Source organism: Orcinus orca, chromosome 2 (assembly GCF_937001465.1).
Source record: "Orcinus orca chromosome 2, mOrcOrc1.1, whole genome shotgun sequence".
NCBI lineage: Eukaryota > Metazoa > Chordata > Mammalia > Artiodactyla > Delphinidae > Orcinus > Orcinus orca.
Genome location: NC_064560.1, coordinates 57,377,913 through 57,394,678, shown reverse-complemented (window position 1 = coordinate 57,394,678; position 16,766 = coordinate 57,377,913). Strand labels below are relative to the sequence as shown.

Genomic DNA, 16,766 nt, shown 5'->3' with positions numbered 1-16,766 from the left:
CAAATTATCATTTCCTATTGACATAATTTTAGAGTTATTTCCTATATATCTTGCTAGCCTTATGATAGAATAAAAAGCACTTAAGGAAATAAACTAACTTTTTTTTTTTTTTTTTGCGGTACGCGAGCCTCTCACTGTTGTGGCCTCTCCCGTTGCGGAGCACAGGCTCCGGACGCGCAGGCTCAGCGGCCATGGCTCACGGGCCCAGCCGCTCCGCGGCATGTGGGATCCTTGCGGACAGGGGCACGAACCCATGTCCCCTGCATCGGCAGGTGGACTCTCAACCACTGCGCCACCAGGGAAGCCCCATATCTAACTTAAAAAAAAATAAATACATTTATTTATTTTTGGCTGCATTGGGTCTTTGTTGCTGCGTGAAGGCTTTCACTGGTTGCGGCGAACAGGGGCTACTCTTCGTTGAGGAGCGTGGGCTTCTCTTTGTGGTGGCTTCTCTTCAGTAGTTGCAGCATGTGGGCTCAGTAGTTGTGGCAGATGAACTCTAGAGCGCAGGCTCAGTAGTTGTGGCACACAGGCTTAGTTGCTCTGCAGCATGTGGGATCTTCCCGGACCAGGGCTGGAACCTGTGTCCCCTGCACTGGCAGGCAGATTCCTAACCACTGCACCACCAGGGAAGTCCCAACAGCTTCTTTTCAAAGGATCGCTGTAAAGGGAAAGGCCATTTGTAACAGGCGGGATCCTTTCCATGACATCTATTTCAGAGACTTCGTGTTTCAGAGAGTCCACGTGGCCCCCTGCTTTGCTCAGGGCTCGGGCACTCACTTGTGAATATCTCTGGCCTGCACACAGTTGGCAATAGAGAGTCTACCCACCATTACAGGTGGTTTGGGCTAATTGGAAATCTACGTACCGTAACTGTTGGAGTATTAGTGCTGGGACTGTTTTGATTATTCAACAAGAGCTAACTTTCAGAGTTCACAGAAAGAGAATAAGTATTATTCATACCCTAAGTATAATAACAGCTAACACTTATTGAACATTTACTAGAGCTTTTACATACCTGCCTTTATTTATTTAGTCACTCTATCAAAGTAGGTAGTAGTATTATTTCCGTCTTAAGGAGAAGAAACTGAGAATTAAGAGAGAGTAACTTGATTAATGTTTCTTAGCTAGTAAGTGGTAGTTAGGGGATTCAAACCCAGGCAGTCTCTCTAGAAGCCAGCACACTCAATTGCTCTGCTATATAACCTCCAAGGCTCTTGTCCTTGAAACACTAGAAGGCTCATGTTTTAAAAGGTTTTAGCAGAATTTGGTTATATAGGCACATGGTAAAAAATACAAACTGTCCAAAGGATAGAGTGAAAGTGTAAAGTGTCCTTCCCACCCAAGTAAGTCGTCCTGTTCCCTGATTCCTTTCTCCAGAGCCAACCACTGTTACTGTTTTTTTTTCGGATCCTTCCTGAGATATTCTTATAGGGGTTTACCAATATTTATTATAGGTAAAAGAGTGATCGGTCTTTATAATCCATCTTAGCTCAAATTCTGTCCTGTTGTCCTCGATATTCTTCAGGGCTCTCTGGGTTAGGAGGAGGAGGAGGATGTTGTTGATAAGATACTCAGCAGCTAAGTCACCAACTACTATTCATGTTTCTTATTTCTTTGCTCTTAGCTTTACCTAGAAGAATCTAAATTTCTATCATCTCCTACTTCCTTCATTTAAACACATAGTCAGTGTTTGCAGGGTTTACAAGCTTGAACTTGGAAACACTTAGATTTTAAATATAAGACACACAGAGATTGTCTTACATTCTGAATACCTCATTAGCTGATTAGTGGAGTGACCTGTCATACCTGGGGATCCTAGGGGAACGGATGCCTCACATGGTGTTGGGTGCTTGTCCCAGTGCTCTTGTGACAAATACAGTCCCTGTATTTTGACATGAATGTTAGTTAGGACCTGTGCTAAAAGAAAGGATCTTATAATAACAACACAGAAATATCAATCATATGATAATCGTGTCTTTAATAGATGGTTTTTACTATAGTGTGTTTGATTCTATATGGAGATTCCCAAGTGGGCAGAATACATTGTGACCAAACATAGCAGAAAGAGTAGAGGTGCATTTACAATGAGATTTTTAAAAATAGCTGTCTGCGTTAGGTGGTTTCATTGAACACTCTTTAAGAGCATTATGGATTTGCAGGGAAAGACATTTTTTGAAAACCCAATTTTTATATATAATCAGAACTTGAGTATATTTTATGACTATGAGCACATAAATGGTTTTGTTTACTAGCTTGTATGCTCTCCACTGTTTTACTGTGAAGAGTGTGTTGACTTAAAACAAAATGCACAATGTGAGAGTTGCGAGTTAGGTTGTATTTGGGGCAAAATGAGGACTGCAGCCCAGGAGGCAGCATCTCAGATAGCTCTTAGAAACTGCTCCGAGGGGGCGAGGGAGGAGCCAGGATATATAGGAATTTTTCAACAAAGGGCAGGTAGTCGGGAATGTCAAAAGATTATTGTTAAACAAAGAAAACCAGATATCTCAAGTTAAGAAAATTAGCGCTTTTCTATGTATGGGAAGATGCAAGAGTCTGGGCTCACTGAAATCATTCCTTTGATGTGCACCTCAGCTATCTGGGGGCTGTATCCTGTATTTTCACATCCCGAGTTTCCTCAGGGCTCACCACAGGGAGTGGCTGCAGTCTGATGGCTGCTAGATGGCTTGTATTCTTTTCAGCCCTGGCTCACCAGCTCACGCTGGAGGGCTGCAATCATTGGTGACTGTGACATCCTTTGTTTATTGATATGGCAGGAAATATTCCATTTATAAATTTTCCATTTATCAAGTGATTCAAGGGGGTCGTGCTTCAATCTGTTCTTTCTGAGGCAGGCATTAATGAATTCAAAGCATATGGTATTGATTTTTGAGAGTTCTACCATAAGAGCTATTAAGAATTATTGATTCTGTATTTTATTTTAGGGTTCCAGCTTCTTCATGTTTGAGCAGCCTGTTTAATGGAAGCGCCCGTGTCTCTACATGGCCTAAGGAGTATGCATGCAGCAATTGATTAAGTTGACATTTGGTATTAATAGCTTAGAGACTCTTTACAGCATAGTATGCTTATCCATTTTAGGTGAAGGCAATTTTGACTGATGTTTCATAGCTAATAAGTGGTAGTGCTGGGATTCAGACCCAGGTAGGCTGTCTCCAAGTCTGCACACGCCACCCCTCTGCTCCACTGTCTTTAAGGCGCTTGCCCTGGTCATGTTTCCTTTGTGCCTTTGCCTAAGGCCACTTGTACTTTTGGCAGTAGGAGCACTGTGTGCTGTCAAATCGTGATCCGCCTGGGCAGCTGGCCCTCAGCTTCATTTCTTATAAGCTGAATGCCTTTAAGGAGCAATTTGACCTCTCTGAGCACTGTGTATGTTTCTTCACCTGTGAAGTTTCAGGGGAGAGTAGTAATCCTTGCCCTCCTGCCTCACCAGGTAGATGTACTGAGCAGCTGATTTAATTCATCCTTCTATCCCTGGGGCATAGAATAGTGTCTGACAAATTGTAGACTTAACAAGTGTTAGCTTCTCTGCTTTCTTCTCCTCTTCCAGAAGCTGGATTTTGGATGAGAGTTAGATGCTGCGTAGGACGGTCTGAACAGGTAACTCCTTTTTTTTTTTTTCATGCAAGGATATTTTATTGAAGTGCTCTCTTCTTGCATTTTTGCATTAAGCTCAATTAGTATTTTTATAGATTATTGCTCCTGCTCTGCCTTCATATAATCTATTTGTTCTTTTTTTTTAACATCTTTATTGGAGTATAATTGCTTTACAGTGTTGTGTCAGTTTCTGCTGTACAACAAAGTGTATCAGCTATATGTATACATATATCCCCATATCCCCTCCCTCTTGCACCTCCCTCCTGCCCTCCCTATCCCACCCCTCTAGGTCGTCCCAGAGCATCAAGCTGATCTCCCTGTGCTATGCAGCAGCTTCCCACTAACTATCTGTTTTACATTTGGTAGTGTATATATGTCAACGCTATTCTCTGACTTCGTCCCAGCTTCCCCTTCCCCTCCCGTGTCCTCAAGTCCGTCCTCTACATCTGCATCTTTACTCTTGCCCTGCCACTAGGTTCATCAGTACCATTTTTTTAGATTCCATATACATGCATTAGCGTATGGTATTTGTTTTTCTCTTTCTGACTTACTTCACTCTGTATGACAGACTTCAGGTCCATCTACCTCACTACAAGTAACTCAGTTTCATTTCTTTTTATGGTTGAGTAATATTCCATTGTATATATGTGCCACATCTTCCTTATCCATTCATCTGTCGATGGACATTTAGGTTGCTTCCACGTCCTGGCTATTGTAAATAGTGCTGCAGTGAACATTGTGGTACACGTATCTTTTTGAATTATGCTTTTCTCAGGGCATATGCCCAGTAGTGGGATTGGTAACTTATTATTTTTTAATAAATTTACTTATTTTATTTATTTTTTGGTGCACTGGGTCTTCGTTGCTACATGCAGGCTTTCTCTAGTTGCAGTGAGTGGTGCCTACTCTTTTTTGTGGTTCGTGGTCTTCTCATTGCGGTGGCTTCTCTTGTTGCGGAGCATGAGCTCTAGGTGCGTGGGCTTTAGTAGTTGCAGCACATGGGCTCAGTAGTTGTGACTCTCAGGCTCTAGAGCGCAGGCTCAGTAGTTGTGGCGTACGGGCTTAGTTGCTCCACGGCATGTGGGATCTTCCCGGACCAGGGCTTGAACCCGTGTCCCCTGCACTGGCAGGCGGATTCTTAACCGCTGTGCCACCAGCGAAGCCCTGGGATTGGTAACTTCTTGAATATAGTCAGGGAACTAAGATAAATACGGTCACAAGACATCTCATTCTGTCTTTTACTTTCATTCTTCCCTTCATAGTAAATATAACTGAGCTCAGCATCTCTCTGGGGAAGCACAACAATTCTGCTCCCAGAGGTAGGGGAAAGGATTCGTCCTACTTAATGGACCATGGGCACCTCGCAGTGTAGGATAAGAGCCAGTCACACTGAACTGCATGGGCAGGGAGGACTAGATGGAAGTTTCACTGAGGTTTGTTAGGACTGTTGTGATTAGACAAATTAATGAAAAGATTAGAAGGATCTTACAGGCATGGAAAATAGCATCACAAGAGCAAAAGCGGGAAGTTGGGGGGTGGGCTTGTGGGATAACGAGTCCATCCATTTAACTAGGATCTCCCAAGTATAACTGAACGGGAGGTAATGTTGGAGAGGTGACTGGGGTGAGAGTGTAGTGGGCTCCGCATACCCAGTTTGATGTTATCTTTAAGAGATCGTTAGTGACTAAAAGTTCTGGGGCATGGGGAGTCATGATGAAGGCCACGTTTTAGGATGGATTGGGACCAGCAGTGCCTGGAGGTGGGGTGAGTAGTTGGACTTCTGGGAGAAATGGCACCTTCGGAATCACAAGTGGAGCTGAGGACTCTGGCAATAGTGCAGAGAGGTGCCTGGAGAAGGAGTCCCTGAGTCATGAAGTTCCTGAGGAGGACTTTGTGGGAGACATGGCCATGACACCCGGCTTAGAAAGAAGAGAGAGGAGAAAGAAATAGAAGGCTCTGCACAGGACATGTTGAAAGTAGGGTTAGAAAGCTCTGTTTAACTGCTGGGCTCTCACACTGACTGTTTTCAGCCTTCTTTTTAGTATTAGGGCAAAGATAGTCCACTGGCTGAGCTGATTATATTCTTCTGCAGAACCCAGGATGGGGAGTCTGAATTCAGAGCATCCTAAGAGGTGTCTGTGGCCCAGCTGCTGCCTCCTTGGCCAGAGTTAAAAAGAATGTTTTGTGAAGGTGAACTGAATCCTCAGTGCCTAGCACAGACTTTCAGCCTCAAGAATAAATAAAGGCCTTTGTAGAATCCTCTTTCCTCATTTTTTTTTGGTCAGTGAAGATTCTGCAGCTCAGCGTCTGTCCCCATCTCCCCACTTAAAGTATCCTTGCCCTGCTGATTCCCTTGTTGCTGAATCTAATGATATTGTCTTGTCCTTACCTTACTCCCTGGTTGGGGAGCTAAGATCCCACATGCCTCATGGCCAAAAAACCAAAAAAAACATAAAACAGAAGCAGTATTGTAACAAATTCAATAAAGACTTTAAAATGGTCCACATAAAAGAAAATCATTAAAAATATATATATATATATATATTTGTATATATATATATATATATATACACTCATCTTTCAGGTTGGCCTAGAATTCTATTAAAATTCAAGCATGGAGGATGACTTGGAAAAAATTATGGTCCTCAAGGAAATTTTCGATCTGGTAGGGCAGCCAGAGACATATACAAACAGCTGTAGTACAAGGTAGACTTCCGGGAGAGCTATAATCGGAGTACAGAGAGGAGCAGGAATAGAGGGGGCAGCATTAATTCTAACGCGAAGGATTTGAGAACATTGTTTTCTTAGCTTTCTGTTTCCTTCCTTCATTCTCGTCTGCCAACTGCCCACAGGTGAATGCTCTGAAGTTCTACCTTCTTTTTCTCGTGTGTTGACTCTGATGGAAATTTTCCTGGCTGTCCTTTTGTTACCTTTGCCTTAAAAAAAAATTATGGTAAATAACACATAACATGAGATCCACCCTCTTAACAGATTTTAAAATATATGGTACAGGCTTGTTAATGTTGTACAGTAGATTTAACTCTTCATTTACTTCTTCCCCCAGCCCCTGGCAACCACCATTTTACTTTCTGCTTCTATGAGTTTGGCTTCTTTCGATACCTTCTGTAAGTGGAATCATGCAGTATTTGTCCTTCTGCAACTGGCTTAGTTTGCTTCACCTAATGTCCTCAAAGTACTTCTACGTTGTAGCGTATGACAGATTTTCCTTTTTTTTCATGGTTGAATAATATTGCATTGTATGTACCACATTTTGTCTATCCAGTTATCTGTTGATGGACATTTAGGTTATTAACAACTCTTGGCTATTGTGAATAATGCTGTAGTGAACATGGGAGTACAAGGATCTCTTCAATACCCTGACTTCAGTTCTTTTGGGTAAATACTCAGAGACGTGATTGCTGGATCATATGGGAGATCTATTTTTAGTTTTTTGAGGACTCTCCATACTGTTTTCTACGGCAGCTGCATCTTTTTATATTCCCAGCAACAATGCACAAATGTTCCAATTTCTCCACATCCTCACCAACATTTATTGTTTTCTGTTTTTTAAAAATATGGCTGTCTTAACAGGTGTGAGGTGATGTCTCATGGAGGTGTTAACTTGCATTTCTCTGATGATTTAATGATGTTGAGCATCTTTTCATATACTTTTTGGTCATTTTTTTGGCCTTCTTTGCATAAATGTCTATTCAAGTCTTTCATCCATTTTTTTAATTGGGTTACTTGTTTTTGGGTTGTAGGGGTCTCTTTGCCTTTAACTCCTAAATCTTTTTGCCCCTACCTGACGAACTCCACATGCCTCTGCTACTCCTCAGCCTGGTCCTTCTGCCCTATTCCCTCCTCATCACTCTGCTCCTGCCATTCTTCCCTTGGTTTCTTTTTTTTTTTTTTTTTTTCGCGGTATGTGGACCTCTCACTGTTGTGGCCTCTCCCGTTGCGGAGCACAGGCTCCGGACGCGCCGGCTCAGCGGTCATGGCTCACGGGCCCAGCCGCTCCGTGGCATGTGGGATCTTCCCGGACCAGGTCACGAACCCATGTCCCCAGCATCGGCAGGCGGACTCTCAACCACTGCGCCACCAGGGAAGCCCCTTCCCTTGGTTTCTGAAATACACTCAGATCCAACTCTGGCACATTCTTAAAAACCTAGGTCAAGTCAAAGTTGCCCATGGATCCTTCCCTGACCACCCAGCCATGTTGCTGTCCCTCTGCTGAAGTCTCTAGGACTTCTTGTTCCTAATGCTTTTTGGGCAATTGGCAGGCACTGCTGCCTTACGTTGGAATGGATGTTACACGTGTGCATTTTTTATGTTAACTGAACTCCGTCTCCTGAAGGGCAGGGATGTATCTGTGTATCCCCCAGAGGACTTTACAAAGCACCTTTGCCACACTGTAAAGACGCAAGAAACCTAGGAAAAGCTGTGTGCGTGTGTGTTCTGGGTATAATGACGGAGCTGAACTTTAAGCCCAAGAGTGCTCTGGCAACAGCAGGAGGACTTGGAGGAAGCAAAGTCAAGTGCACAAGCTACCATTATTCCCAAGAGAGATGAGCAGGGCAGAGACAGGGAGGAAAGATGAAAGTCAGAGACCAGGGCCTCTTAGCAAGTTGGGATTGGAGTAGGCGAGCAGGTTTCCATGAGAAGGTCAGGACCGTAATCTGAGGCGTGCTCTACCAGATTTTTGCAGGCAAGGGATTACAGGTGTGTGCTGGGAGCCGGAGAGAAGCTGAGTTCACCTCACGGCTCTGCAGGGAGTCGTAACAGCTGCTACAGTGGGGGCCAGCCTAGCTGGCAGTCTGAATACCTCTACCCTGAACACCCTGTTCCAGAGAATTCATGGCTTCCAACCCTGGTATGTCCTTGCCAGCAATGCTGTATGAGTGGTTAGCCCTTGCTAAGCTGTAGGTCACCCAGAAGCCCCCAGGACAGCCCTCAAAAGGCCAAGGCTCAGTACAGGAAGGCTACAGACAGACTGCTGCGTTGCGTAAGTGATGTGCCTCTTGAGTAGTGCTGGTGCGTCGTGCTCCCTGCAAGGGGCTGGAGACCATTCCCTGGACCTCACAAAATCCATGGACATCCTCGTGACCTTTATAGCATTCATCACACCTTTCACTGTGGTCAGCTTTTTATAACTTTCAAGACCCTGCCTTCTACCTTGAGCCCCAGCAGCCAGCTCTGCCCTGATGATGCCATGGCCAGTTCTGGTCCCTGTGTTCCCTGGGAGAGTTCCAGCCAGAGGACCAATTATGGGTCCCCATCTTGTACCTTTGGAATGTTCTTGAGTGGGTCGAAGGTTGCTCTCACATGAATCCAGGGAAGCAGGACAACCCGGCCTTCCCTCTCCAGTAAGAGGGGAAATGAAGAGGGTAAGCTTGGTCCTCTTAACAGCTAACCCTCCTCTGCTCATCGACTTTGAGAATAGCTCCGTCCTTTCTGGCTTCTTTCTGACCCTCTCCCACTCCTTCAGTTGTCAGTGTCCTGGGACAGTATGTAGGGTCAGCTGTATGCTTAAAGAAAGAAAATTAGAGAAAAAGGAATTCTTAGGCCCTATCCCTGGAGATTCTCTTTAACTAGGTGTGGACGGGGCCTGGGAATCTGGCATTTCTGTACAGGTATACATGAAAGAACGGCCAGGGGATGGATGACGGACTTACTAGTTGCTGAGTAATTTTTACTTCTTTCTTTGTCCAACTCTTTACTGTTAGGATTTTTCTAGAGTGATCATGTATTTCTTTAAAAATCAGAGAAAATGATGTCATTAAAAAACAAAAACCAGATCTGGAAGCGATCAGTCTTTTCCAGACACCATTAACCTTCATAACTTTATTCCTCATTTCCGCAGGGGGACTTGATCTCATCTTCATGCCGGGTCTTGGGTTTGACAAACACGGCAACCGTTTGGGGCGGGGCAAGGGCTACTACGATGCCTACCTGAAGCGCTGTCTGCAGTCCCAGGATGTGAGGCCCTACACCCTGGCCTTGGCTTTCAAAGAGCAGATTTGCCTTCAGGTCCCCGTGGATGAAAATGACATGAAGGTAGATGAAGTGCTTTACGAAGACTCCTCAGCATCTTAAATCCTGATGACCACAGCCAAATAATCAAGGTTTTGTGCCAGAGAAAAGCCAAACATGTGTATTTTCCCTTGTCAGAAATTAGTGGAAATTGCACAATAATGTGAATATGGGCTGTTTTCAGTGTAATTGTTAGATACCGAACATGAAACCATTTTAAAAAATCAATAGCAGTGTGTGTAATAGAACATTAATTAAAACGGAGCCTATCACCATATGATTTTCAGCTTAAATTTCTGGTATTAATGTCCCAGGTTGATCTTTCTGTTTTATAGTTTAAGTTAAATATTTATGAGGCACTATGCTCCAACTCAGAGTGTGAGGGGAAAATAAGCTCATCTGTAGTGGACACTTTCATTAAGTCCTGTCATGGGCCTGGGTCAGTCTGGCACACATATGGAGATTCAGCAATTATTAAATGATTTATTGGTGTTTGCTTTGTGTACAAAGTTCTCCAAGAATATTATACCCTTTCATCATGGCTTCACTTACTCAACCTGAAATTTTATGTCTGACAGTTTGTAGCTTTTGATGGTTCAAGGACTGAAACCTTTTCTGATTTAGATATTTTAATTTCGGCCGATTTGTTTCCATCTCTGCTGTTCTGTGTGTCAGTCACTTACGAGTTTAAGATCTGATATCCTGTAAGTTAGAAATTATTTCTGTTTTTGGGTGGTATCTGCTTTGGAAATGAAATTTGGGCTGAAGGTTGGCAGATGCCATCACAGCCAGGGAAAGGGAATTTTGTGGGGGGAAGATTTGGTTATAACCAGAGACCCAGGGGGCTTCCTGGGTCCTGCTCTCTCACTCACACCCCACATCCTACCTCTCATCAGGTCCTGTTGATTCTGCTTCTGGAAACCCTCTTATATCTGTTCCCTTCTCTCCTCGCCCTGTCGTGCCTTTTGTCCAGTCTCTTAGCATCTCTAAGCTGAACTGGGCAAGAGCCTCAGCCGTGGCTTCCTTGCCTTCAGTCTGGTCCTCTTCATTTTATTTCTCAAACTACAGTCAAAGTGATCTTATCAAACATGAACCTGATCATGAAGGACCCCTACTTGTCTCTTTCTAGCCTCTCTTCTCCCCATATTCTTCTTCTCTACAACTTATGCAAACGTTCACATAGCTCCCTAAACACTGCCAGCTTCTTCTGCCCTTTGTGCCTTGTAAGTGTGCTTTTCCTCTGGCTGCAGTGCTCTTTCCTCTTTTGTTCATTTGGAAGACTCTTGTTTATCCTTCAAGACTCAGCTCCAATGTCACCTCTTCTATGAAGTCTTCCTGTGTTCCTTCACTTGTTTAAGTGGCCCTGGTCATTGTCCTCCTTATCACATTGTCCTACATGTCAAATATTAATGGCCATGCCTACCCCTTCACCAGACTGTGAGTGCCAAAGAACAGGGATAATCTTTATACTTCCCCCTTTTGGTAGACACACAGACAATGGTGGGTGTTAGATAATTTTTTTAAAAATCCAAGGTACTAGAATTTATTAGATTGCTAATTGTAATTTATATTGACATAAAATTATTTAGCTTAGAAATTAATACTTGTTAGTTTGGAGGAAAGACTTTACTTCTTCGGCATTGTTTTCGACTCCAGAAACATATTTTCTAGTTTGTGAAGAAACAATTTATTTAATGACCTGTGTCTCTCCTCATTTGATACTCTCGTCCACATGAACAAATCGGTTTTCTAGAACTGGCCAGCATAAGCGCTACATGTGGCCGTTGAACTCTGGACGTGTGGCCAGTCTGAATGGAGAAGTGCTGATTCAGATTTTGACTACCTAGTATGACAATGAGAATTTTTTTTGAATGAGTTAGTTGAATACATTCAGATGTGTTTCATTTGAAACACGCATCCCTGTTCATAATACCGTATGATTTGGTGTTTTATGCACAAAAGTAAAAACACTTAAAAAATGTCAATTGGGCTAAAATCAAACGTTCACAATATAGTATATACAGTGAGAAATGGGAGGGAGACGGAATTTCTACAAGCCGTGAAACCACATTACTGTACTGGTGAGAAATCTTAAGGGTTACTTCAACCATAAGGTTAAGGTGAAAGTTAACATAGCTGACATGGCTGTTGGTCTGAAGTGGTTAAACAGTAAAATTCCTGGACGGCTGCAGGTCTGGAAACTTTAGAACTTTAACACGTTAGAACTTAATCTGTGTTCTTCTGGCAAAGGAGAGCATTGAAAAGCCCCTCCCCAGCTCCTCAAGTGCAAACAGAACACAAAATCAACTGGCCAGAAGACCCAGGGGCTGAGATCCAGGAAAGCCCGAGGGCTGCAGGGTCCCTCGCCTGGAAAGAGGACCTTTCCCCAGTGACCACTAATGGGCAGTGGTCATTGCGCAGAGGGTATAGGAAAGGGGAAAAAGCCCTGACGGTGCAGGTGATGATGACACAAGCAGAGGCTGAGAACAAGGCCTCGAATTCAGGAAGAGAGCCAACATGAAAGAAGAATGATGATGGTCTTAGGTGAGGGGACAGTCCAGGCAGAAGAGAAATAGCAACGAGATCTGAACAGAACAATCCTTAGTATTGGGGAATTGGAAATATATGTATGTCTATAATTGCCTATTCTATAGAACTGTGCTTAATTTAACCAGAAAGTAAACCATTAACTTTAGTTCATCTAACAGATATCAGTAAGAACAGTACACTAATTACAGAATTCTACTAAGTAAGAGATGGATAACTGTGTCTTATGTCTAGGCGTGGGTGACATGGTGCAGAAGCTTATTGGTTTCTGGTCCCAGTTCTTTTTTTGTTTTTTTTTTTCCTTTCAGAGATCATTGAAATTCAGTTAATCACATTGCATTTAGTCATAAGTTAACATACTTATTTCCTCCACTTGCCTGTCACCTCCTCAAAAGAAGATTTTCTGCCAAGTTCATGGTTTACTCCAGTACCTATCACAGTCCCTAGCACAAAATAAATGGCCAATAAATCCTTGATGAAGGAATGAACCAATGTGTTTGTTGCCCTGAGTGCGTGGTGACCTTGCCGGTTTTTACGTTGGTTGCTATTTGCTGCTGAGATTCTCTCCTTTCAGCATCATCTCAGGGTTGGATTATTCTGGAACACATTTTCTATTACTGCAGTTGCAATTCCTTCCTTGGCCAGTCCATATGTGTGTGTTGCATTATCTGTGCTGTTTGGCCTTGTTAATACATTTCTTCTTTGCATCTTTATGGTCATCTTTCCTCCTATGTCCAGGCAGTCTTAGGCCTCCTGCCCTGTAAGGGTGATCTCTAATCCCTGCAAGCCCCTGCCCCAAATATATGTTTATTTATGTGCTTAAAAATAAGTGGAGAGATGTTCAAAATGGCGGAGGACTGAGATGTGGAGATCACCTTCCTCCTCATAAATACATCAAAAATACATCTACATGCGGAACAACTACAGAACAACTACTGAACGCTAGCAGAAGACATCAGACTTCCCAAAAGGCAAGAAAATCCCCGCATACCTGGGTAGAGCAAAAGAAAAAAAACAGAGACAAAAGGATAGGGACAAGACCTGCACCAGTGGGAGGGAGCTGTGAAGGAGGAAAGGTTTCCACACACTAGGAAGCCCCTTCGCGGGTGGAGACTGCGGGTGGCGGAGTGGGGAAGCTTCGGAGCCGCGGAGGAGAGCACAGCAACAGGGGTGCGGAGGGCAAAGCGGAGAGATTCCCGCACAGAGGATCAGTGCCGACCAGCACTTACCAGCCCGAGAGGCTTGTCTGCTCAGCCGCCGGGACGGGTGGGGCTGGGAGCTGAGGCTCGGGCTTTGGTGGATCCCAGGGAGAGGACTGGGGTTGGCTGCATGAACACAGCCTGAAGGGGGCTAGTGCGCCACAGCTAGCTGGGAGGGAGTCTGGGGAAAAAGTTTGGAACTGCCAGAGAGGCGAAAGACCTTTGTTTCGGCGTGCATGAGGAGAGGGGATTCCATCCCAGTGTGCCCACAGAAGGCAGAACACCACCTAAGCAAGCTCCAGAGATGGGCGATAGTAGAGGGAGATCAGCTCGGTGCTCTGTGACCACCTAGAGGGGTGGGATAGGGAGAGTGGGAGGGAGGCAGAAGAGGGAGGAGATACGGGGACATATGTATATGTACAGATGATTCACTTTGTTATACAGCAGAAACTAACACACCATTGTAAAGCAATTATACTCCAATAAAGATGTTAAAAAAATAAGTGGCAAATTTCTTTTTAAATAATAATTATGTATGTTAGGAAACATATACATAAAAGGAAAAGATGAGATCATTGAAGCAGTTATATCTATAATTTATAATATAATGTACTCAATTTCTATAAAGGAGAGCAACATGATGGACGTTTTTTGGAAATTTACTATTTTTGAAAACCTTATTTTAACCCCTTTTGAATGATTCAAAAGTCTAGTTCTAATTTCAGTTTATTTTAGTATTTGGTTTTAAGGGCTTCTATAGCTGAAAAAGATGCCTTCCAGAAATAAGCAGATCCACATGGAAGCAGTACTGCCCTTACACTAAAATTTGCAGTTCTGTCAGTTTTGCAAATTTTTTAAAAAGTTGAAATTGGGCGAGTAAGTATCCATATTCTTGAGGTGGATTATTCTTGCATATTAATCAGAAGCTGCTGCACATTTACTTTGTTAGTAAATGGGTTTTAAACTTATTGAAACTCCTTGAAAGATTTTAAACTGAATTAGAAAAATTCTGCTTCCAAGTTTTTTAGTTGTGCAGATACGAAAGTGTTTATAGATGTCAAGCATAGTTTATCGCAACATAATCATATAATGATGAAAATATTTCCAAATAACCGTTTTCAGTATGCTCTCTCCATACCATGTTTCTTTCTGAAAAAAGCTCCTTTCTGTGTCTTAGATGATATGTGACTTTTACCCTGAAGATTCAAATGAGATGTATTTGGTGTGGAGGTGTGGAATGCAGGGAGATATTTGCTTAGGTAGCAATTTACTGGTGGCCATTTATAATCATAGAAAAGTCAAAAAGTTTTGAACACTCAACCTTTGTGTAAAAAAAACGTGCAAAACTCATCTTTTTTTTTTTTTTTTTTTTTAGTGTTTATTTATTTGGTTGCACCAGGTCTTAGTCCAAGCAGGCAGTCTCCTTAGTTGTCGCATCTGGGCTCCTTAGTTGCAGCTTCTGGGCTCCTTAGTTGTGGCTCACCAGCTCCTTAGTTGTGGCACACGGGCTCCTTAGTTGTGGCATGCAAACTCTTAGTTACGGCATGCATGTGGGATCTAGTTCCCTGACCAGGGATCGAGCCCAGGCCCCCTGCAGTGGAAGTGCAGAGTCTTAACCACTGGACCACCAGGGAAGTCCCAGCAGTGCTTTCTACATGGTATCCAATAGTATATCTTGACAAATGTGCCCAGATATTTTTACCCCTAAATTGTTTTATGAGTACTTCATCCATATTTCCATGGCAGGAAGAACAAGTGTTTTCTACATGGTATGCTACATTTTGGGTTTTTACTATTAAGGAAGAAAAAAGACATAAACATTTAGGATTATATTTAGGGAACATTGTTTAAAGTATATTAGTTAGTAATTCATGATATTAAATATTACTGAAAACATTATGGAGGTTTGTCTTCATCTTCTGGACCCATAGCTTCTGCTAACCACAGTGGCTTCACACTTTTCAGTATATATTTGAAGAGTGAGGTTCATCATTACTATGATGAGCACAGATCCCTGATACAAAATATCTTTGTGATCATTTCAAGTTTGGCGGCTCACTTGCTGGCAAATCTCACTGTTCTTTTTCCTTGTCATATGGCTGATGAATAGCTTTTACCCGTAGCAGAAGTATATCGGCTGTTGTTGCTCGCTTGTGTTTGCATTATTCGAATTATCTTTGTGCTACTGTTTCTTTGCAAGAATCTTTTTAAGCCACTTTTCCATTTTAAGAGGGTTGGTTTAGTAAAAACTACATAATGTAACACATAAATCCATGTGCTTGGAAATATTAAAATAACACAGTACGTCTCAGTATGCTGAAAGGAACGAAACACTTCCTTTCACAGTATCCAACAGCTATTTTCTGGCTTGCATACTAACTGGACATGGGGCCTTCTGATGTGCTGGCAGAGTGAGGGGCCGACGTCAATCTATGTTTTAAGCTTCAGCAAAACTTAATTCCTTGTCTTTTAAAGATAAAAAATAAATATAACTAGAGATTCTAATTTCTTCCCAAGCCCCAGTGGTTCACCTTGCCCACTCCCTGGGGCGTGTCACCCTGTTTGGAGACCAGTGCTCTAAGAACATGTCCTCCCAGCTGGATGGGTAGAGGGTTTGGTTCTCTGGTCCCTCCATTAAGAGACGGCCTGAGCTGCAGGGCACTGACTTCATCCGCCCCTCCTCTCCTTGGCTCTTGTTGACCACATGTTTGTATCTGACCTCCCATGACCCTTTCATCTCGCTGGTCCCCTGTGTACCAATACTGGTCTCCTTGTCTTCTGAGTGATCTTTTGGGGCTGTTCTCTTGCCCACAGTGTTTTGAGTACTAGGAGAAATAATTTCTCTAAGTTAGTCCTTGACAAACAGAGTGCCTTAAAGAACCCTGTCACCTAGGAAACAGCAGATGCCTTTCTTTTGGTTCTTTTCCTCTCAGACTTCGCCTGGCTGACCAGTATCCACTGTTTGGGTGCATCAGAGAACTTCTGAGCCTAAATAAAAGACGAGGAGCACTTTTTAAGTCCCTCAATTCTCTTTGCATTTCATATCTCTGCCCACCCCCCAGTTGCAGCTGTTTTTCTTATATGTGTCCCGTAAATATCCTACCTATACTTTTTTTTTCACTTGATCAAGGTTTATTTCAAGGCCTGAAAACACTGACTAATCAAAAGTGGCCCTACTGCCATTTCTTATAATATATAAACACTTAATATAAAACTTAAAAAATTGTAGACACTATTAACTAAGTCCTAAACCACACACTATAGGTTTTTCAAAAACACTAAGTTATTTAACAAAATGTAAGGTGACAATATCAAAGAATTTTCACACTTAATGAGGATATAATCAGTCACAAGCTACTCAAAGAAACACATCTT

General features: G+C 42.8%; 1 protein-coding gene across 2 annotated transcripts in view; it reads left to right on the top strand.

Annotated features, from left to right (window-relative positions):
* The window catches only part of MTHFS (methenyltetrahydrofolate synthetase), a 55,127-nt gene extending 41,515 nt beyond the window's left edge, over positions 1-13,612 (top strand). The window contains exons 3-4 of one of the 2 annotated variants that reach the window (XM_033402984.2): positions 3,569-3,618; positions 9,476-9,574. In XM_033402984.2, coding sequence (XP_033258875.1) covers positions 3,569-3,618; positions 9,476-9,568 — 143 coding nt within the window. In that variant the 3' untranslated portion in view covers positions 9,569-9,574. Of the gene's footprint in view, positions 1-3,568; positions 3,619-9,475 lie in introns of both variants that reach the window. The other variant, XM_004278337.4, reaches the window with a different exon arrangement.
* The last annotated feature ends 3,154 nt before the right edge of the window (positions 13,613-16,766 follow it).